At 48.0% G+C, this 24037-nt stretch overlaps 1 protein-coding gene across 1 annotated transcript in view; it reads right to left on the reverse strand.

The window, feature by feature from the left end:
* Nucleotides 1-803: 803 nt before the first annotated feature.
* The window catches only part of TOP1MT (DNA topoisomerase I mitochondrial), a gene marked incomplete at its 3' end in the record, with an annotated part of 47699 nt that continues 24465 nt past the window's right edge, over nt 804-24037 (reverse strand). The window contains exons 10-20 of the mRNA XM_067560046.1: nt 20447-21951; nt 16280-16395; nt 14426-14547; nt 10773-10895; nt 9643-9830; nt 8518-8662; nt 6589-6732; nt 5484-5669; nt 2985-3053; nt 1394-1508; nt 804-931 (exon numbers count right to left, since the gene is read on the reverse strand). Coding sequence (XP_067416147.1) covers nt 804-931; nt 1394-1508; nt 2985-3053; nt 5484-5669; nt 6589-6732; nt 8518-8662; nt 9643-9830; nt 10773-10895; nt 14426-14547; nt 16280-16395; nt 20447-21951 — 2841 coding nt within the window. The remainder of the gene's footprint in view (nt 932-1393; nt 1509-2984; nt 3054-5483; nt 5670-6588; nt 6733-8517; nt 8663-9642; nt 9831-10772; nt 10896-14425; nt 14548-16279; nt 16396-20446; nt 21952-24037) is intronic.

The following is a 24037-nucleotide window of genomic DNA, read 5'->3' on the forward strand; positions in this document are numbered from 1 at the left end:
AGCCTGTGAGGGCCAGGAGGTCAGACTGGATGATCTGGTGGGCCCTTCTGACCTTAAACTCCAGGATGGTGTAACAAGTAAAGACAGCTGATAATGAGCTGGGACACTGAAATAATGATGTGATAGAAATGTAAGGAATATATCAATAGGACCGTCCAGGAGGGCTAATGAAAAGCACCCTGAATTCCCAGGTTTTAAGATGAGAAGGTACCATTAGATCTAATCCGACCTCCTGCATAACAGACCACAGAGTTTCAGCCCGTTACCCTCTGTCCTGAACCCAGTGACTCATGTGTGAGCAAAGCATCTCTTCCAGAAAGGCAGCAAGTCTGGATCTGAAGACATCAAGAGACGGAGAAGCCTCCGTTCTTCCCTTAGGAGTTTGCTCCAGTGTTTCACTTTTGTCAATCTCACTGTTCAAAATGTGCGCCTAATTTTCAGTTTGAATTGGTCTGGCTTCAGCTTCCAGCCATTGGTTCTTGTTCTGCCTTTCTCGGCTAGATTAAAGAGCCCTGTGGTACCCAGTTTTTTCTTCCCATTATGCTGTAATCAAGCCACTTCTTGATCTCCTTTCTCATAAGCTAACCAGACTGACTCCCACAGTCTCTCTCTAAGGCATTTTTTCCAGCCCTTGCATCATTGTTGATGCTCAGTAAGTAATTTAAAAATAAAAACTCCCCTAGCCCACATGTGCATTACAGCACCTGGTCACAGTAAGAATTAGCAACCCTGAAATGCTTCTGGTAACACGGAAGTAATGCCACTAACTCTTCCGGCTGTTATCAGCATCCCTCCACTGTTACCTTGGCCTGGAGGTTTTGCATGGACTTCTCAAAGCTCTTGGGTGTGGCCCTCTGATGGTTACACAGAATGGCCACTGCGCGGTTGGCTCGGTTGTAAGAGAGGAGTTTTGCTGCTACGTTGTCTTCAGCTGGAAAAAACCAAAATGGGATTTTTAAGCACCCACTACAAGAAATGGAAGGAGGGTAAAACTTATGGGTTTCCAAGATGGGGAAAAATGTAACCCATTTATAAGATTAACCTATGTACCCTTTCATGTGATTCATCATTACTGTTGCTAATTATCAGAGGAGGAAGAAGGGTCTTGGGGCACATTGGACTTGCTCAGTATCTTGCCTCCAGAGATAGCTAATAACTCATGCTTCAAAGGAAGGCAAAATAATAAGCCCAAGATAATACAGCTAACCCTCTGTGCAACAAAGGCAGAAAATATTCCCTTCCTGACTATTATTACACTCATTTTGTATCTCAGACTTGATCACTTTAATCATAACTCACACGAACTGCATGTAGCTATAGGCACACGGCATTTGATTCCATTGCCTCCTGCGGCAGTGAGTTCCACAAGCTGCCTACCAAAATATTTTCTTACAATTAGTGAGTGCTTTCAGCTGTTCCTGCAGAGTGATGGAAGCATTGTAGGTTCTGAACACCTTGGCGGTCAGCCCGTCCATCAAATCTTGAAGGTGTTTGTTCAAGACTGTTGTCTGGAAAAAGACAAGGAAGAGGGTAAAAAAAGCAGGAAAATAAAGTAAAAAATAAAAGTAATAAAGTAAAGTAAAAAGTGGGAAAATAAAGCGGACGGTTTTCAATTTCTCTTTTATTTGTAAGCAAGCAGAAGTACTTAGATTAGTACTTATTTATAAGCAAACACATTTTCTCTTTTATTTATAAGCAAGCAGAAATTCTTAGATTTCTTGTCACATCAGCTCTGAAAATTGTTGGACCAGGTCTCCAAGCTGGCATAGCGCCATTGAAATCAATGGGTCTGCACCAGCTGATGATCTGGCCCAACGTCTGCTTGCATTTACACTGCTGACACACAGACTCACGGTCCCCTCAGAAGAAGCAGGTACTAAACACCGAGACCACGGGTGTTTGGGCTTGGAGGATCATAAACTGTATCAAGACCCGGGGCCCTAATGTTACGATTAGATGTCATTGGTCTCACAGATCAGAACTCTCCAACAGAAGCAACACGCAATGTTGGAGACACAATGTTTCCAGGAGGAGTGGGCTGGAGGGGGGCGAATTCAGCGTAGGGGAGCAGACTGGGCACAAAAGCTGGGCCAGCGTGGGAGGCAGAGGCTCAGAGGTCCTTGAAGTGCACACGGAAATGGAAAGGATGAGTCAGCGCGTGTTTATGGGCTGGCGGCTAACACCCAACTTGGCATGAGACCAGTTTCCAGGAGAAAAACCACAGAAGGCTCCGGCCCAGACTCTAAATCACCCTGCACCTTGAAGAGGCGTTTACACCTCTAGCACGTCAGAAAGGCCAGGTTAAACACCCACTTCCGCACAGGTGCAGGACGCCAGAGAAGCGGACCCTCTCTCTTGGCATGGCCTTGCTTTACCTCTCTTCCGAAGGGCGGCTCAAGCTACCGTCACAGAAACCAGCGGATGTAGCTCCTTTCTGACAGTGCGGCTGCCCTCAGGAAGTAGCCATTTGCCCAATCGGCTGGTGAAAAGTTTGGCTCTGTCCAGATACGGCCTCTCTAACGGGTGCCCTCTGCAGACATTGAACCCCTGGAGCGCTGGGGGCTGTTTTAAGCTGCTGCGGGCAGGTTTATAACCTGCTGGAGAGACGGCGGGTCTGCCATCAGGGCCTGAGGTCTGGAAAGCACAGCTGCTGAGTTATGACTCACGCAGTCACTGAGTTGAGAAATCAAAGATTATGGCAGGGTGCAGGGACACAGCGGGGTGCAGGGACCAGCTGTTCCTGGGAGAAGACGGGCATTAAAAATCAGGGTGACGTGGAAAAATGAAATCAGCGGCCTCATCCGACTGACCCGTTCTGCACGCACTGTACTGCCGTGGCCGCCAGTCTCTCTGCTCAAGGGACGCACAGAATTAAAATCACAAGGGGCTCTGCAGGCAAGACTGGGGCAACTGTTTGCCCTCCCTGCCTAGCTCCAGTCAACGCTATTAGCCCCTGTTTCAAGAGCGAGACAAACTCAGCTTACATTCAGCCTGTCAAAGAGGTCGTCCCCTGGGTCTTTGTTCTCCATGAATAACTGCAAGTTCTTGAACACCTGCAATGAGAAGAGGAATCACACCAAAGAGCCATGCAGGAGTGCTGTGGAAACCCTCCCGGATGCTACCCTCCACTGGAGTCTTCGTTCAAGAACCTCAAAGCAACATTAAATAAGCCTCAACGCCTTCGCGATGGACACATCCCACCGTCTTCCAGCAGAAGGCTGGGGCTCCTACGTTCAACTCCCAGGTCGTCCACACCTCCTTGCAACTGTGGTCAAATGTTTTTACGTCTCTGTCTTGAGGGTACTCACCTGCATTTAACCTTATCACCCCTGTGAGGTGCATATCAGACTACGGTACGGCCTGGGAAAAGGGACACAGAGGTAACGTTCTTGCCCGTGGGATATAGACCCCAGATGCCTTTCTGCAATCACTAGATAACAATGCATTTGAACCATTTACTAATTTAGACTGAAGTGAATAAGGAATGAAAAATATTACCCTAAATACACAGAGGCCAATGGCATAGAATACATGGCCCAGTACATTTTTTCCTGTATACTGTAACCTGTGATTAAAAAAACCTGTCTCTCAAGCGTACTTCAGCATCTTCCACCAACTTACAAGTGGGGGTGACCGGAGGAAACTAACATCTGCAGGCATGTGGTACAAATAATCACACTGACTCGACCCCGTATGGTGACAATAACTACAACACCTGGGGGGGGGAAGAAGTGCGGGGATTGAAAATAAAGCCGCTGAGCTCCGAAGCGTTAAGATACAGAATTGCTCGGGTCCCGTTTCCTAGGAGAAACGGTTAGAGCCGGTCTCCAGCAGGTGTGAATCTCAAATCATCAGCGCGATGTGGATTAGCACCAACTGCAGAGCTGGCCCTTGAGGACAGCACACGACCGGCTGCAGTTTGCGCAGCGCCGCTGCAGACAACCAGACCAGCATCGATATTTCAATTTCCTCGAGGGAATGATCCCAAAGGCCCAAATCTGGGAAAAACCTCTTTCCCTTGCCCTGTGCCCAAACTGAACGTCTTAGCTTACGAGAGGAATCTATCAGAATTCTTTGAGGGGGTCAACAAGCGTGTGGATAAGGGTGATCCAGTGGGATATAGTTCACTTGGACTTCCACAAAGTCTTTGACAAGGTCCCACTCTAAAGGTTCTTACGCAAAGTAAGCTGTCATGGGATAAGAGGGAAGGTCCTCTCCTGGATCAGTAACTGGTTAAAAGTTAGGAGAAAGTTAAATAGCAGGGTCCCCCAGATATCTGCACTGGGACCAGTGCTTTTCAACATACTCAAAAATGATCTAGGAAAGGCGGTAAATGGCATGGTAGCAAAGGAAAGGGATAGATAACAAGACAGAAAATATCATAATGCCTCTATATAAATGCATGGTACAGCCGCACCTTGAACCCTGCCTGCAGATCTGTTAGTTCCATCTCAAAAAAGATGTATTAGAACTGGAAAAGGTACAGAGAAGGGCAACAAAAATGATTAGGGGTATGGAACAGCTCCCATATGGGGGGAGATTAAAAAGACAGCAAGAGTCTGTGGCACCTTAAAGACTAACACATTTATTTGGGCGTAAGCTTTCGTGGGCAGAAATCCACTTCGTCAGATGCATGAAGTGGAACCTTGAGTTGCTAGGTATATATACCCATGCAAGGATGGGCGAGTTACATCACAGTGCGGAGGGCGAGTGTTAAGGAGGTTAATTCAATCAGGGTGCATGAGGCGTTCACAACAGTTGACGAGAAGGTGTGAATGTCAGAAGAGGGAACACTATGTTTTGTAGTGGGCTGGCCACCCCCAGTCTCTATTTGGACCTGGTCTGATAGTGTCACGTTTGCTTACGAGTTCCACCTCTGCAGTTTCGCGCTGGAGTTTGTTTTTGAAGTTGTTTTGCTGAAGTACGGCAACTCTCAAGTCTGTTACTGAGTGTCCAGGGAGACTGAAGTGCTCTCTGGCTGGTTTTTTAATGTTACCATTCTTGATGTCTGATTTGTGTCCATTTATCCTTAAAAAGACGGGGACTAAGGGGGGAGATGCTAGAGATCTATAAAATCAGGAATGGTGGAGAAAGTGAACGGAGACTATAGATGCTGGGCTAGAGAGACCACTGGCGGGACCCAGCACAGCCAGTCGTACCATCTTATAGGAAGGATGAACAAGCGGTTAGGGCGCTAGCCTGTGAGTTGGGAGACCTGGGTTCATGTCTCTTCTTTGACACAGCCTCCCCGTGCAGCCCTGGGTGAGTCACTCAGTCCCACTTTGCCTCAGTTTCCCCATCTGCAGAATGGCGTTAATAGCCCTACCCCTACCTCACACGGGGGTTGGGAGAACACATGCGTTAAATATCGTGAGGGGCTCACGAACAGGGGCGATGGGAGCTGGGCAGGCACCGTAGGTCGCTCAGCTATCTGTGGGAGCGCGCGCTCAGCCTTTGGGAGCCCCGACCCCAGCCCAGCTCACCGGTTTCTCCACAGGCACTTTGTTGTAATAGCGGATCGAGTCCTTCCCCAGGAAGTCAAACTCCACAACGTGCTCCTGCCCGTCCAGCTCTGGGAACAGCCTGATGTGCTCAACTCGCAGGGAGCAGCAGCCCACCGTGTCCGCAGTTTCCCCTTCCTCCTTCTCATTCCCGGCTCTCAGGGCCAGCTGGTGGGGGGGGGAACACAGGAGAGCGATTTAAAACCCCTCCTCTTCCACAAAACGGTGCTGAAGAGGCTACGATGCTGTGAGAAACCCACTGGGTGCGTCTTTCCACCAAGGGGTTGCCACGGCCCCAATCACCACAGAATCTCATTGCCCCGTTCGCTTCGCGGGCGTCTTTTGCTACAACCTTTCCATGCCCGGTCATCATTATATTCATATTTACAGCCCTTCCAACAGCTGTGCGGAAATACCCCGTCAGGAAAGCATCTCTCCGCACCCTGGCACGCTATGCATGTATCGTTACACTTAAGCCTTCAACTAAGCCCGAGAAAGGCAGGAAATAGTTCAGGGGTTAGATGGCATAGAGGATAACGCAATGGGATACAACGCCTCACGTTGCCTACGGCATTGGCACATCCAGCCCAGGCGTCTCTCACCTTCCTCTGATGCGCATGGTTCTGATCACTGTCAGCGACAGGACACTGGGCTGGCTGGACCACAGGTCTGATCCAGTCTGGCAACTCCCGTGTTCCCTAACACACCATCTAATGGCTGTCTGTCTGACTGGTGGCTGATGTGAAATAAGGGTGTCTTAGGTCACAAAAGCCACCATTGCAACTGGCCCTTCTGGAATGGGTTACTAGGGAGGTGGTGGAATCTCCATCCTCAGAGGTTTTTAAGGCCTGGCTTGACAAAGCCCTGGCTGGGATGATTAAATTGGGGTTGGTCCTGCTTTGAGCAGGGGGTTGGACTAGATGACCTCCTGAGGTCCCTTCCAACCCTCATCTTCTATGATTCTAAGTGGCTTCCAGTCACGGGCTAATGCACGACTTGTGGCTACCAACAAGTGTGAATGTAGCTCAGATAAAGTAATTTTACCAGCAAAACACCAAGTCCGACAAAACAGAGAAGCAGCCGGCACCTTGTCAATGAAGTAAAGGGCCACAGATCTTTGCCGTTTCTTCATCTCCTTGGATTTCCAGTCTGCACGGTACTGAGAACGGATCTTGTCAACGACACCTTTTAAACGTCTGGCCACTTCGTATTTCTGCCAGTCCTTCTCCCCCTGGAAAGAAAAATGGACGTTTCCATTTGCCCTGTACAGCGCCATTACCACCCAACCTCTGTCACAGGTAATAAACAGAGCTGGGCAAGAAACTATTTTCCCATCCTGCAAAACCTGTTGAGATAATGCAATAATTTTTCCCATCCTGGGTCGGGGCAAAAAGTCAAAATCTCAAATTTTCACGAACATCTTAAAAAATAATTGGTTCAGATCAATCGAAACATATTATTTCAATAATTTCAAAACATTTTGTTTTGATTTTGACCCATTTTTTTTCCCAACGGTAGTTATTTTAAATTTCTAAATGAAAAGTTCTTTTGAACTTCTGGAAAACCAGAATTTTTTCATTTCAACAATTTCAAAAACGTTTTTAAAAAAAATGTTGGTGCAGGAAACCAGCATTTTCCAACCAAAATGTTTTGTTGAACTACTCCTAATGGTCTCCATGAATAAAGTCCTTTACAAGGAAACTGCATGGCTCCAAACTGAACCTACTCTGCCGCTAGAATATCATAAGAACACTGTCTGGGTTCTAAATACTTCCAGAGGATTTGGTTTTTTAAAATCATCGAGACACGATGCTGAAGCTAAGCAGGAAGAAGTACAATGTTTGGAAGAATGGCTTGGTCTCCCTCTGCTGGCTGTGCAGAAGCCATGACCCAGTACTGACGTCACAGCGCTTATTCAACGAGTCCTGTAGCACTTTAAAGACTAACAAATTTAATTTCTGCAGGCATAAGCTTTCATGGGCTGCAACCCACTTCGTCAGATGCAAGAAACAGAAATCGGATAGTGGGTATGTATATACAGAGCTCATTGTAAGGAGTTCATGCTAAGGCACTTCTCATCATTAGAGGATTAAAAATATAAAATCAAGCAATGATAAAGCAATAATTCTCCATCGTTACACATCTATAATATTTGGTTACTAACCGACTGATCGATGTGAACTTAAATAGATTCAGTACGTGCAACACAGCTGAGTTAACACAAGAAAAGCCGTGATTTTGTGCCCGGATTTTTGCATGTTTATTAACATCACTGTTGTTCTTGTGTATCATTTTTGGATTTAAATTCTTTTTTTTTTTTGTGGGTGGGGACGGGGGAGGGATAAAAGGGAGAACAAAGCCTGTTGCTAATATTAAACCTACATAAGCCCAGTATGGGCCCATTTAGACTATCAAAATCACCATCACTGGGGTTACCGCAAAACAGGGCAGTCTCCCAAGCCACGTTCTACCCATGTTAGTGAATCATTATAACAACCCCGGTCATCGGCATAAAATAACAACACCAAGGTCTTATCTAGCACTTTCTCACTAGATCTCAAAACCTTTTACAAAGGAGGTCAGTGTCATTATCCCCATTTTACAGATGGGGAAATAGAGGCACCAAGACAGGAAGGAACTTGCCCAAAGTAATGCGACAGGTAAGTGGAAAACAGGGAAAGAACTCACATCACCTGAGTCCCAGTTCAGTGCTCTATCCACTAGGCCACCCGGCCTCTCTTTAAGCCAGAAAAGTCTTTCCATACAAATCCAAAGTCAAAGGCAAAACGCTGCAAAAGCCTCTAATTTCAAGAGACACTAGCGTCTCTCTCAAGGGCTGTGATGCTACTGGGGTAGCCATAGGATGCACTGACCGTCCCACTGGACAAATACACAAAGATGTGACACACAGACTATTGTGCCAACTGCTCCTCCAAAATCACATCCGTGGACTGTGGCATAAAAGGGGCTCAGTCAAATGGCAAACAGCTGCTCTGGCAGGGACCAGCACACCCACCTTTAGCTTGGAACTAGGGTTGAGCATGATGTACTTAATTGAGCTCTGGATGTTCTCGGTCCACGACGCCAGCCACGTGACGGTGTTGTCACAGCGCACTTCCTTCCACTTGTGACCCGATGGAGGCTCGGGGGGTTTAGAGTCCCTGCCAGGTGGAGAGGATACAAAGCAATATTACGGCCACTCCCAGGGCCCTGCGGTTCAATAGGCAGATCAAAACCAACCCCGTGCCATGACACAAGACACCAACCAAGGGAAAAGAAATGGGCTTGAGCCCCCATGGCTTCTTTTTGATCGGCAAGGTTTGTTCTTGATAAGAGTCAGATATGATCATAGTAAAGAGATTTTCTGTTTAGTGACAATATTAAACATCCAGGTCTCTTCCCCTGAAGACCAGAGACAACTGGAGAATTAGTAGTTTTAATGGCACCCTCTGTACACCAAGCAACTGAATCTCACTGAGTGAGGAAGTGACTTTTTACCCAGACCACATCATGTCTGATTAACACTTCTTTAACTCAAATCCAAGGGAGAAACGTTCCTTGCTAAGAGTTTAAATAACCCTGCCCTCTTCAACGAAGGGCTCAGAAAGCTTCCGAGACACAGCACAGAGCCCTCCGACAAGCACAAAGTGGAAACTGCCTTCCTGATATTTCTAAGGTAGAAAGAAGCAGGATGTTTTTTGGGGGAGGATGGATGGGGAGCGCATCTCTCAGACTTTCTTCAGACCCCCCAGAGAAGTAATAAAGGGCGCTGCACTGTGTGTTTCTTCATTGCAGAGCTTTAAAGAGAAATCCCTGTGCAGATCTGAGACTGGAGTTGCTGACTGGCTACTCCCGGGCTCCCGCATCTGTATCTACACAGGATTTGACTGCGAAATGTACCGGTGGTGCAGAAGGGGGGAAACGCCTCACAAGAGGAGGATCAAGAAAGCTCCTGTGAACTTAACTCTCAGGAGCAACTGTAGAGCAAAGCAATGACTTAGCCCTGCTGGGAGCAGGCGGGCGGCAGAGTGACTTGATTTTGAATACAGCCAAGGATAACGCCGGAGAGAAGACGTTGGCCTTTAATGGAGTTAAATCTACAGACACCAGCTGGGGATCTAGCTAATGGGAACTCACTCACTTGCTGCAGTTTATGATGACATCCTCTGGCATGATCCTTTTCTTCAGCATCCCCATTTTAGGGTGGTCCCCGCGTCCACGGAACAGCCCCGGGGGCTCGGTTTTGAAGTTGCCTATTTTCTCCCGATGCCCGTCGAGGATGCAGTACCCGTATTCCTCCTGGATCTTATCTGCCTCCTCCTTGAGTTTCTGATTTAAAACAAAACAATGCATGGAGAAACACCAGTCCGAGGTGACACCCTGGGGTGCTGCACCTATCCGTAACCCCCCGTCCTCTAGAAGAAAGTTGGTTCCCAAATTCGAGAGCTTTAAGAATCAGAATTTCATAGAACTTCAAACCAAGCGCCAGTCATCAAAAGCACTGACAGTGAGTGGAGACCCAATGGCTGGAAATAAGTCAAACCTCTCTTTTCGGAAGCAGATAGAGTGGATGATGCAGAACCAGCATTAACTGGTATGTGATTAAATGATCCCTGGGTGTATACATACAGGATGCCACAGCGCCATCACAGATCCAGCCTGGAGAGGAAAAAGTGCAAACCCCTACCCATCCGAGCTTCAGGAAGTGACTAATGGCTTATTGTGTCCTCATAGAATGTGAACAGTCACGACCCGGCAAGACGATCCAACCTAACAGCACTTGATGTTTGTGGGGCGTCCTAAGGGAGTCAATAGGACAGGGATCTGACCACAGGATCAGAGCCCAAGTTGGAATGTCTGCACCACACACAAATTCTTTCTCCTGAAGAATTGGCCAGGAAGGAACTCCACAGACACAAATCCAAAAGGGCAAATGTCGTTGGAGGGATAATATTTTAAGCCTACCAGAGTCTGACTTTGCTTCCATGCCGCCATCCATAGAGGTGTGAAAAATATTTTTTTGACTGCCCTAATTTAAGACAAGATGCGGCGAGCGTGACAAACAGGCAGGGATGGAGGCGGTTAACAGCAAGGTGCCACCTGGTTATAAACTAGTAACCGTGCAGAGATACATGATTTGGAGTCAGAAGTATTCATTTTCCAATCGCACAGAGCGAAGCACAATGGCTCCCAAAGGGAAATTAAGCCACCCACACCCAGACTAAATATCTACCAACAATCCACAGGAGTCCTTAAAAGCAAGATCCTAACCTGTTTCTCCTCTTTGGGCAAAGCTTTCCGGGCCTCGTTCTTGTCCACAAAGTACTTGTGCATCTCTTTGAAGTCGCATTTCTCCAGGTGCTTGATCTTCTTCCGCTCCTCCGGGGTCATTTCCTGAGCGAAAGCCAGAAAAGACTTGGAGAACAGGCGAGCAAATCTCATTTATGACTGTGCTCCTGGGGATAAGCCTCACGGGGGGGAAAAATAGCTTTCTGGAGCATTATCCACGCTGAAATCAAAGACCAGGGGTACATTGCACCTGAAAAACTTGTATTTCAAAATACGTGGCTGCTTTTGAAAGTTTGAGCCTGTATATCGGAAGGCCTGGCAGTGTTAATTTGTTTATAATTTCAGTGGATGATATCCATGTTTATTTTTAATCATTTTTTCCAATTTTTTTTAATTGATTTCAACTTTCACAGTTGCGTGGCAGGTCAAACAATAATTACTCAATGACAGCTGCGGCTGAGATTCAAAAAGTTAAAGCTTTACCACCCTTAAAACCTAAATTGTCAACATCTGGTGTCAAAATACGCCAAGAAACGATCCTTCAATCAAGCCCTACCAAGTGCTCACGCAGCATTCTTCTTGCTTTGCCTACCTGTAAATTTCAGTTATCCATGGTAATATTTTCCTTTTGGCTTGGGTGTGTGTGTGGTGAAATCGACATTTACTGATAAAAATTGAATACTCCCAAGTCTATGAACAGGGGCCACTTCATATACCAGCGCAATGCGACCACCTCTGAAGTGGAAAAGTATACAGCAGCACTAAACCATCACTCAGAGCCAAAAGGGAAGAAATCCCGATTCAGGCATACACAAGGCTGATGGGGTGGGGTGAGGGGAGAGCTGGGCACACACAAGCCTGATCTACATGGGTTGCTGGGCCTAGAAACATTACTGCCAGCAGCCAGGCGCACATAAAACCTGCTCTGTGAGGTGTCACTGTACCATGACGTTTTACCCTGCAACAGAGAAGCACTCGTGTATCTGCTGACTGATTAAGAACATAAGAATAGACATACTGGGTCAGACCAATGGTCCGTCTAACCCAGCATCCTGTCTTCTGACAGTGGCCAGTGCCGTGTGCTTCAGAGGGAATGAACAGACAGGTGATCATCGAGTGATCCATCCCGTCGCCCATTCCCAGTTTCTGGCAAACAGCAATCCCTGCTTATCCTGGCTAATAGCTACTGATGGACTTATCCTCCATGAACTTATCTAGGTTTTTTTTTAACCCTCTTATAGTCTTGGCCTTCACAACATCCTCTGGCAAGGAGTTCCACAGGTTGACAGTGCGTTGTGTGAAGAAATACTTCCTTTTGTTCATTTTATACCTGCTGCCTATTAATGTCATTTGGTGACCCCTAGTTCTCCTGTTATGAGGAGTAACTAACACTTCCTTATTTATTTTCTCCACGCCAGTCATCATTTTATAGATCTCTATCATATCCCCCCTTTGTCATCTCTTTTCCAAGCTAAAAAGTCCTAGTCTTATCCTCCTCCTAATCTCTAAATCCTAATCTCTCCTCATATAGAAGCTTTTCCATAGCCCTAATAATTTTTGTTGCCCTTTTTTGTACTTTTTCCCATTCCACTACATCTTTTTTGAGATGGGGCAATCAGATCTGCACGCCGTATTCAAGATGTGGGCTTACCATGGATTTATAAAGAGGCAATATGATAGATAATAAGACAGAACATATCCCTTTTCTAATGATTCCCAACATTCTGTTAGCTTGTTTGATTGCCGGAGCACACTGAATGGATGTTTTCAGAGAACTCTCCACAATGACTCCAATATCTCTTTCTTGAGTGGTAACATCAAGAGCTAATTTAGACCCCAGTGTTTTATATGTATAATGCAGATTATGTTTTCCAATGTGCATTGCTTTGCATTTATCAACGTTGAATTTCATCTGCCATTTTCCTTCCCAGTCCCCCAGTTGTGTTACTCCTGGGGGAATTCTGCACCACTGCACATGCGCAGAATTCATGTCCCCCACAGATTTTTTTTCTCCACATAATATAGATTCTGCTGGAGAGACAGCACAATTACACCTTTCGCCCAGGAGGGGCTGCTGTGGCACCAGAAGAGGGCAGCCAGCGTGCGGGACAGACTGGGTTCCTGACAGTGAGGCCAGGTGAGGAGTTACGGTATGGACAGAGTGGGGCACACTGGGCTGCTACGGGGTCACAGACTGGAGTTCTAAAAGGCTAGTGGGGGAGGACAGACTGAGGCATGGGTTCAGGAGCTAATGGGGTGACAGCATTGATCCAGGGGCTGAATGGGAGGGGGTTGCAGGGACACACAGGGACAGGGCAGATGTGCCTGACTGAATGGGAGAGGTTAGGGATCAGCTATAGTCTGCATGGGAGAGGCTCCCCAACTCCCTAAAAATCCCCCCCCTCCCTTCAAAAAATCCTGTTCCATTCTTTTCCCACCCACACCCTCCAGGGTCACTCCCAGGCGCCTTCTCTCTCCCTCAGCTCCTCCATTACCCCTGACTCTCCCAAACCTTTGCACTGCTTCTGAGGGGTGAAAGAAATCCGTGTCTGTATTGTAGCTGAAATGAATTACTCAAAGTTCTGTATTAATATGCCTAGTAAAGAAACTATTTGTCAAAAAAACATGCCCTGAATCTTTTGTTATTGATGTCTGTATTCTTACTGACATACTTGCAGGCAGGTATTTTGAAATAAATTCCTCAAATAATCCCTCAAACAAATTACCGGCGTGAATATACTGTGTTATTTGGAAAAATAAAATACGACGAATTTTAAAATACCGCGCACAGAATTTTTCATGTTTTGGTGCAGAATTCCCCTAGTGGTAAATGATGTAATACCGTTGCCCCTGAGCGGCTAGTCAAGTTTCAGGGATCTGGGAAATATTCCAGTTGGGAGCAGAAACTGTCGATGGAGTCTGGCCTTTCCTTTGATGCAATCTGGTTTATTTACAAGGAATGTTGAAAGTTTTGCTTCTCCAAACACAGGAGGAACCAAAACCAGAGGTTAGCTTCTCTGCTTGCAGTCTTACGCCTCTTTAGCCAGCACCAGACTCCAAAACTCTCTCTAGGCTTCTCCCAGGGTCACACCATACTCACAGGCTCTTACTTGGCCTTCTTTCTCTGCCTCAAGCTACCTTCTGGGCAAGCCTTGTTTTAGGCGTGGCTCCTCAACTATCTCTAAAGTGAAGGGCACATTCCAAGAGGAGTTTCAATAAGGTTTAACTCAACCCATAACAAGGCTTAACTTTATATCCCCACCCCCCCCCCCAAAACACACACACACAGCTCTGCCCTCCCCCTCTCATCTAACACCACCTCCTATTAAACATTACAAGAAAACCTAGGAAATTAATACCCAAAAACTAACGGGAAGCAGTCAGGGCCAGGATGCTACAAACACCTCTTGACTCAAACTCACAAAAGCAAGGACATGAAAATCCTAAGCCAACTCACGGTATTTCCCTTCTACTCCTCGACCCACAAGCCCCTTACCATTCCCATCTCTACCGGACACCGCAGGCCATGCACCACAACCTCAGCTCTGCCCCCCAGAGATGCAGCCTTCCATCACCCCGTCTACATGCATTCCTATGGCCAAGGAGCAGTGACTAAGCGCACACAAAGCAGGTACCTTTCTCCAGTCGTGGAAGAAGTTGTTCTGGAAAATCTCCTTGGTTGTATATTCATGATCTAGCATTTTAGCATAAAAGGTGGCAATTTCCTCCGTGGCTGCAGACAGCTTCATAGGTTTGCCTGTACAGGAAGACCATGTGCTTGATGACCACTCACCTTTCTGTTCTAAACCCCCTCCATCCAAGCTGGATGCAGAGAAACTCTTGAAAACGTGACGTGAATTACTCCGAAAGGCTCACGTACCCCACCCCAACATTTTTTCTTTTCTTTTAACCTCTCCATTTTTAAACCAATCTCCTGATTTGGGGTGGCCAAGCTCATGGTTTCTGAATGCCTGGGGATACTCTAAATGCATTAGCTTTTTAAAAATACTCAACTCCGCTAACGCAAGAGGCACGTTCTGCAACCGGAAGGGGCTGCAAGATTAGCCTCTGGCCAGGCCCAGGAACTTGAACTGACTGGTTAACGTAAGCCCTCACCTCCGAGTGAGCAACAATCCGCATTAGACAAACATATTCCCTGTTCAGCCCATTTTACCAGCTGTGCCGTGTCACGGATATTTAGAGCCCCGCAAATCCGCGGATATCCGCTTTATATCCGTGGATATCCGCACCTGCGGATACAGATGTGGATAGCCGCAGACCATTTTTTGGCAGATACTGGAGCAGATGCAGATCTTAAAGGCATGGAAGCAGCTCTCTGCAGCTTATAGCCTTCAAGGCTGCTTCCACGCCTTTGAGATCAGGGGGTGGGGGCTGGCCGCCGATCAGCTGTTTGGGGGGCTCCCCTGCCAGCTGCCAAACAGCTGTTCAGCAGGGCTCCCCTACTGGCCACCATTCAGCTTTTCCGCAGGGGCTCCCCTGCTGAACAGCTGATAGCCAGGGGAGTCCTGCGGAACAGCTCTTGCAAGGGTGGGGGTGCCAATCAATCAGCTGTTCCGCGGGGCTCCCCTGCATGCCGATCAGCTGTTGGGCAGCTGCCTGGAGAGGTTTGGGGGCCCCAGAGTGCGGATGCGGATCACCGTGCTGCAGATGGTGGTCCGTGGCGAGACAGCTATAGACTGGGGACCGATGAGCTGGGCAGCAGCTCTGCAGAAAAGGACCTGGGGGTAACAGTGGATAAAAAGCTGGATATGAGTCAGCAGTGTGCCCTGGTTGTCAAGAAGGCCAATGGCATATTGGGCTGCATTAGGAGGGGCATTGCTAGCAGGTCACGGGAAGTGATTATTCCCCTCTATTCGGCATTGGTGAGGCCGCATTTAGAATATTGTGTCCAGTTTTGGGCCCCCCAATACAAAAAGGATGTGGACAAGTTGGAGAGAGTGCAGCGGAGGGCAACAAAAATGATTAGGGGGCTGGAGCACAGGACTTATGAGGACAGGCTGAGGGAACTGGGCTTGTTTAGTCTGCAAAAGAGAAGAGTGAGGGGGGATTTGATAGCGGCCTTTAACTACCTGAAAGGGGGTTCTAGGGAGGATGGGGCTAGGCTGTTCTCGGTGGTGGCAGATGACAGAACAAGGAGCAACGGTCTCAAGTTGCAGGGAGGGAGGTCTAGGTTGGACATTAGGAAAAAGTTTTTTACTAGGAGGGTGGTGAAGCACTGGAATGGGTTACCTAGGGAGGTGGTGGAATCTCCATCCTTAGAGGTTTTTAAGCTGCGGCTTGACAAAGCCCTGGCTGGGATGATATAGCAGAGGTTAGTCCTGCTTTGAGCAGGGGGTTGGACTAGATGACCTCCTGAGGTCCCTTCCAACTCTAATATTCTATGATTCTATGATCCACGTTTGTGTATCCGCACAGGCCTCTAGGAACATGGCTACGTTTCGTAGTACCAAGGATCAAACAGGACGCACCGTCGTAAGAGAACCTGACGTCATCAGGGAGCGGCTCGTAGAGAGGGGCGAAGTAGGGGCCTTTGTGTTCCAGCTGTTTCCATTTCACCCCATCATCTGTCTTCTCCTCTTCCCACCTGAGACAGAGAAACACTGGGGACGGTTACGGAGCATCTCAGTCCTTGGATCACTCAGATCCTCAATGCCCGGCCGCTCTGTTTGGGATACCACCCGCCCAGAATGCAGTGGAGACCTAGTCAGTGAGCATCCTGTCAGCATCGTGAGAGGAATGGGTCTCAGGAAAAGATCTGGAGCGGAGGGCTTGCTGATCAGCTCAGGAAGGGTGCACCAAAGGCGGGGGATGTTGCAGAAGGAAGCAGGCTATGGGGGACGGCCTAGCTCTAGTGGACATGGCACTACACTGGAACTCAGGAGACACGAGTTCAAATCCCAGCTCCGCCACTGACTCCCTATATGAGGTGGGGCAAGTCAGTTAATCCACCCCATGCCTCAGTTTCCCCACCTGTACAATGGGGATAACACTACCCTCCCTCATGGGGCCATGGTGAGGCTAATCTCCACTTTGTGACGGTGAGACGCCACAGGGACCTAGGCGCACAGCACGGGGCCGGGAGAAGCAGTCGAGTGGAGGGTGAGCAGAGCGAAGGGGAGGCCCTGGGGAGAGACGAAGGTGGATAAGCAGCGTAGGGCACGGTGGTGTGCGGCTTGAACCAGATCCAGTGGAGAAGAGGGAGAGCGGGTGACAACCCAGCTGTGTTATATTTGCTGCTAAGCCCAACTCCCCCGGCCCCCCCCGTTTAACACAATTTAGCACAGCCCTGGGTCGCTAAATGCCATGTCGTAACACTTCCCCTGGTGACGCCGTTTCCTCTAACAGCAGCACTTGCCGGAGGATATTTGCCCACTCACCTTTTATTTATGCCCCGCTGCACTAGCCTCCGAACAAGGGCTCAGCAACGGGGACTGCAAATCCCAGCCCACCAGCTGGGGGACAGACTCAGGCCACAGGCTCTGCTGGCCCAGTGGCTACCAAGGGATGGAGATTACGCTGTCTGCTCTGCTCCGCTCCCCTCCCTCCCCCAGCCGGCGTCATTTCTGTCGGACTGAGACGGACGACACACTCAAGAGCCGGAGTCACGTCACTTTCCAGACTGCGCTGTCCGGGCAAGGAGCCCCTGATCTGTCTTGCTCACGTGCGTGATCCTAACGCCACCAAGCCTCGCGCCCCCAGCTGGGATCTCAAGATCGGCCGCGACCCTCGCTGGGGAGTGCGGCTCCTTTAACAAACATCTGTGCTATATAAAAACTAGTTGAGGGGCGTTTGCGGGTTAGGACAGGCGAGATAAGTGATGCGTTCCGTGCCCTTGTCGTTGGACAGTGGCTAAGGAACACACCGCACGCTCACGGCATCCCATCAGGCCAAGACACACACACACCAGCACGCTGCCTTGCCAAACCCCGGCACAACAAGGAAAATGACTACGGAGGCACCCCAGGCCTGCTGAGAATTTCCATGCTTTTCGGGGTGGGAGGAGAAAGCATTTTAGCTTTTCCCCTCCTCTTGGGGGGGGGGGGGGGGTGTAACATGGAATAAAAAGAACAAGTCAGACCCGCGGGTTTGCTGTCTTCAGCAGGACAGTCAAGGCGGAAATCTGGCTAACGAATCCAGGAGTGGTGGGGCTACACTGAGTTACACCAGCTGAGGATCTGGTCCAAAGCCGCTGTCTGAATGGGCCTGTGAGGACAATTCACATGCCACAGACAGACGCTGCTGGCTTGAATGTCAAGCACGGGAGTTAGCCAGACACACCAGACTGACAGCAGTGTTGTTGTCGTACAACCCACACTCGATAGGGACCCCGAGGACTCTTTCCTGAACCCCCTCTTCGGCCTTCAAACGACCACCCACCCACTCCAAGCTCATCATCATCAGCAAGCTCCCCCCAGACCGGGACCCACCCACCCCAGCCCCTGCCAGAACCAGAGATGCAAACCCTGCCACCCTACCGACAATGATCAACACATTCCACAAGGCACCTTTCCCACGCCTATCGCAACAGGGGTGTGTGTGTACCTCATCCCGTGCACTAAGCGCCCCCAAAAAACAACGGCGCAGGTGAAACCAGACCATCACTACACGCGCTCCAAGGAACCCACAGAGGCAAAGGATAAAAGCTGAAAACACCGCACCGCCCCCGCGGGTGAGCGCTTTTCCCAAAGCCATCACTCTGTACCTGACCCGGCAGCCGGCATCCTGAAAGGAAACCTGCCCGGCACTTTCAAAAGACGAGCCCGGGAGCTTTCAGGCATCATTTTGCTCGACACTAAAAAATCATGAACTAAACAGACACCGGATTTCTGGCTCATTACAACAATCTATAGCCCGCTCACAACCCTCCGACACGCCTTCTGGACCGGAGGAGTGTCAACAGGCCCCTGCAATATGTTAACTCCTTATGCTAAACAATCTTGTATTTCGTGGTGACAACGTGAGGAAGTTTCCCAGCTCTGCAGAAGAGCCCCGTGAAAACTTGTCTCTCTCACCAACAGAAGTCGGCCCCGCATAAGACATCCTCTCACCCATCTTACCTGGCTATGCCGCTCGTGACTCCCGTGCGTGCGGCACTGAGCGGCACCCGCATCAAAGCCTGGACGCTGCTGAGCCACGCGCGGCTGGGACGGGGGCGAACATGATCGATGGCTTGTTTAAGCAGCACCCCACCGCGCTGAAGCATGCCCCAATTCCAGGCATGCCCCAACACCAGTCAAGACCCACGTGCAAGACAGAGGCACTTTGCACGCAGCCACATGCTATCAGCAGTCTGACAAGGGCATCCCTGCTTGACCTTTCACGTGGAAGTGTTTGATCACCTTCCTGCCAGCTGCCTCTCGGATGAGTTGCAAAGGTAGGTCTCCCCCTTTGCATTGCTGGTGAGAGAATGGTGCTAATTATGGGGGAAAAAAGGTTAAGAAATGCAATGCCCATCAAAACAATTCCAGGTCACTGGGCTTCATTCAATGCCAGGGCACCACAGCATCTTGGGAAATGTAGTCACAGACATGTGTCTGGCTGTAGACCACATGGTACAAGCTAACTAGTTACTAGGCAACTCTCTCATTCAGCCAAGCTAGACGTATCCAGTGAGTAATTAAAAGACACCCTCAGCTCAAAGAGGCAGGATCGCTAGATAAGATCCCTATGCAAAGAGGGCATGCAAAATGCTGCCTTTAAAACAGGGCTGTACTCCACAGAACGCAAGAACTGCAGCAAAATCACTGCCGCTGGAAGCACTGCTCAGCTCTGCAAGGAATGCAAGGGAGGATCATGCAGATGCGACTGGTTAAAAATTCCCTGACAACACCCAGCTGATGGCTCCACCTTCCAACCCAGTGGATTTTAACCTTTTTTCATTTGCAGTCCCCTAAAAATTTTCAAATGGAGGTGCGGACCCCTTTGGAAATCTTAGACCGTCTGCGGAGCCCCAGGGGTCCACGGACCACAGGTTGAAACCCCCAGTTCTATGGGAACGACAACCTTTCGTGGACCCCTTAGATGCAGTCTGTGCCCCCCCCAGGGGTCCGCAGACCAGAGGTTGAAAAGCACTTGAATTCTAGCCATCTGTGACAAAACTCCAGCGTACAGTGACATCTCCTGGCTGCACCCCTAATGGCAGGGTGCTTTTTAAACATACAGCATATGCTGTAAATCTCTCTCTTGCAAGCTGTCCTTTTACTTTTAATCATTTCCCCTCACCTTAAAGCAGTGGGACAAACACACCAACATGAACAAACGAGATGTTGCCCACGGGTTGAAATTACACCGCCTGCTCTATAACGTACATGCCGGGGTATATTTTGCTAAAGCTGGCCAGAAAACAAGGAAAAATTTAGCAAAAAAATAAATTCCACGCATTTTTCCTGTTTTGTTCTTCCCCTCCCCCAAAATTTCAACAAGTTTTGAGATAAAAAAAAAAAAAAAAAAAAAAAAAAGTGACCTCTTCTGTAGCTGGTTGTAAAAAGGGAAAATTCCATACCAAAAAGTTAACAACATTTGATATTTTGACAGTATAAAATCCCCTTAGCTCTGTATGTTAGAGAAGGTGGAGGCATCCCTGACACCTCCCCGCAGGTCACGCACCAGCACGCTATGGTAACACAAAAACTTACCACTTCCACTTGTTTTCTTCTTCCTCTTTCTTTTTTTCCTTCTCATCTTCCTCCTTCTTTAACTTCTTGGTTTTCTTCTGGCCTCCTTCCGCTTTGCTTTTCCTTTTCCTGGCTCCTCCCTCAGTCGCCACCTCTTTGGCTTTCTCTTTGCTCTTTCTCCCCTTCTCTTCTGAGCATTTATTTTCATCCTTTGCTTTGCTCTTCTTGGTTTTTTTCTTGGCCTGCGTCCTCTCATTTTCTTGGTTCTCCTTGGTTTTCTTTGTCTCATCTTTCTCCATCCCATCTTCCTTTTCCTCTCTAATGCTATCTTCCTCCATTTCCTCTTCACCTCCCATTCGTTCATTCCTTTCCCACCCTTCCCTCTCTTGTCCATCCGCCTCCTCTTTCTCTTCCTTCATTTCTCTTTCATCCTTCATTCTTTTGTTTTCTCTTTTCCTCTCTTCCTCCACATCATCTCTCTTCTCATTCCCTTTCTCACCCATTCCCTCTTCTTCTTCTACATCTCCCTCTTCTGCCTTTTCCATTTTCTCCTCATCTTCCACCTTCTTATCCTTCTTCTGTGGTTTTTTCCTTCCTGTCTTTTCCTCGCTCTCTTTGTTCTCCTCTCTTTCCCTTTTCTCCCTCTTGTTTTTCACCTCCTTTATCTTTTCTTCCCTCTTTTCCTGCCTTTTCCCTTTCTGGTTCTTTCCTGCCCGCAGGTCTTTATTTGCTTTGTCATTCTTTTTCTCTGCCTCTGTGTCTTTACCTTCCCTTTTCTCCTCATCTTCTCCTGTTCTGGCTGGTGGTTGTGCAGGCTTCCCTTCTCCTCCCACTGCCCTTTCTCTCTCTTCCGTTCTGTTCTCTTGTCTCTCCGTCTCTATTTTATCCTCTCCTGTATTCGCACTGTTCTCCACCTCCCCTGCAATCTCACTCCGGCGCTTTTCCTTTCCCCTTCCATCCCCAGCCTCCCGATCCAACCCATCTGTACCGTCCTCACTCTCCATCTTCTTGGACTCCTTTGCTCCTTCCAGTCTAGCATGGCCCTCTTGCCTTCCCATCTCCTTCGGCCCTTCACCCTTTCCGGAGATGGCTTCAGTGAGTCTCTTCTCCCGCTTGGCTTTGCTGGGTTCTGCACCCTCTCTCTTCACCTGGTTCTCTCTCTCCCCAGGAGCACTTTCCTTTTTAGGTTTTTCTTTCTCACTCATCTCCCCTTTCGTTTCCTTTAGTTCACATTTCCCCTTCTCTTTGGTCTCTTTCTTCCTCGTTTCTATTTCCTTCTGCTTCCTGTTCCCTCTCTGTTTTTCCTCTTCCCTTTTTCTTTTCATGTCTTTTACTCGTTTCTCCCCTCTTTGCCCCTCAGGAATGAATGAGCCTGGCTCCCTCTCTCTATTTTTCTCCCCTTCTCCCGCTTTCATGCTGCCTTTGGCTGTAATGTCCATTTCCTCGGCAGAACCTTCCAGATCTCCAGAGAAGGCTGCATTCTCACTACTAACCCCATTCATTTTTGTTTCCTGTTGTCCTGGGACCTTACAAAAGAGAGGGAGAGAAGCGTTTAAATTAGCAGCAGGGAGAGAAAACCTGCAGACTAAAACCTAGATCTTGCCACTGCATCTTCATGGGTGCGCTCTGGTACCCACACCCGTTCAAATGCAGAATCAGAAGTTAGGTGCTTCTCAGTCTAACCACAAATAACCAGGCCTATACGTTGCTGGCTCAGGGAAGTTTTAAGATCAGGTTCAAAGAGGCCAAGTGGCAAAAGCCCAGAGATTTGGATTGCCAACCCTCCAGGATTGTCCTGGTGTCTCCTGGAATTAAAGATTAATCTTTAATTAAAGATTATGTCATGGGACAAAACCTCCAGGAACACGTCCAACCAAAATTGGCAACCTTACCACATAGAGGTATAAAAAAAGGTGATCTTAACAGAGGGCTAAATGCTGGATGTGGGAGAACATGGGAAAATTACAATCGGGTCAGAGGAGCAGTAAGAGGGAAATCAGTGAGGGAATCTACTCAACGTCTTAGATAGCTATACACAAATGCAAGGAGCATGGGGAATAAAAAGAAGAGCTGGAAGTATTTACTCCATAAACTAAATTATGACTTAATTGGCATCACAGTGGGATAAATCTCGTGACTGGAATATTGGTATAAAGGGGTTGGCCTATGATATTTCCCCTGCATTTGCTGTTTGCAGTACATGTAATGATACTATAAGGGATATTTGACTGACACTGATGTTTTGCCTATCAGTTTGAAACATGCATGGGTGCAAGTAGGCGAACATAAGTAACTGGGTTCAAGTTTGCTATGTTAAGGATCTGTTGTATTAGCATGAGGCCTACTGGAAGTAGTTATGCTAAAGGCTGGGTTTTAGTTAAATCAATACAAGCCTAAAGGGATAACAATCTCCCTAGGTAATAATTTTGCACTCCTGTTCGGAGAAGATAAATGAGTGACCACAAAAGGGATGGTACACCGCAAGATTCTGTAAAAGGGTATTTTTTTGGGGGGGTGGGGAAGGTGGTTTGCAATTAGGTTGCTAAGCAATTGGTAAGTAGTTAGACCGCACTGTCACATAGGAATTAAGGAATGATTGAGAAATCAGTGACATCTAATTGTTAATATTCATTATTATGGTTAATTATGGACATCCAGAATGCCACTGATGGAATGGGGGGGCAGGCACTAACCTTGGGGTACCAGAACAAATATGGATCTACATCCAGGACATCTGCATAATGTGGGGTATAAGACACGACCACCTATTTTCCTTTTCTCAGAGTCTCTCGGGGCTCTGCACAGGGTGTCAACTGATCCATGGCTGCCTGAGGTTCTCCACTGACTAATTCTTCATCCCTGCAGTCATCTCATCGTTTCGAGTGTAAGTATGAAATGCATTTATTAGCCTGGCGCGAATGAGCACATGGGTTGCTAGGTTTAAGCTGTTGAATGATTATGGGTAGTACAATTATTTGGTTTCTTTGTAAGGTTATCGTTGAATCTCAACTACTCTATCGCCAGTCACTTCAATCCCAGAGAGACAGAAACAGATACAAGTTTTTAAGGGAAATCCGTACGGAGCCAATTTTGGGAAAGAACAAGTGATTGATTATTCATAATAAACATTGTGAAGTGGGGCAAAACAGTTGTGTCATCATCTGCGAGGGCTGCAGAGGAGTATATCTTGTCAAGCAGGAAAAACGGGAGGAGATGATGCATTATGCATCACGAAAGATACTCCTGTTCTGAGGACCAGAAGGAGGTGAGAGGCAAAGCAGAAGGAAGTTGATGGGTGAAGCCAAAATTTGGGGAAAAACAGGCGTGATGTCATGGTAGACCACCACACCAGGAAGGAGAGGGGGCTGAGGCCTTTCTAAACAAACACAAATATCCAAAACACAAGAGCTGGTTGTAATGGGGGACTTTACCGACCCAGAGATCTGTTGGGAAAGGAATAACGCAAAACACAAAAGTAAGTTCTTGGAAGGTGGTGGGGACAACCTTTTGTTTCAGAAGGTGGGGGAAATAACCAGGGGCACAGCCGTGTTAGACTGGATTCTGACTGAGAGGGAGGAACTGATTGTGAATCTGAAGGTTGAAGGCCATTTG

The sequence above is a fragment of the Emydura macquarii genome, unplaced genomic scaffold, assembly GCF_026122565.2.
Source record: "Emydura macquarii macquarii isolate MOO-44397 ecotype Brisbane River unplaced genomic scaffold, CSIRO-AGI_Emac_v2 contig_2246, whole genome shotgun sequence".
Classification (NCBI taxonomy): Eukaryota; Metazoa; Chordata; order Testudines; family Chelidae; genus Emydura; species Emydura macquarii.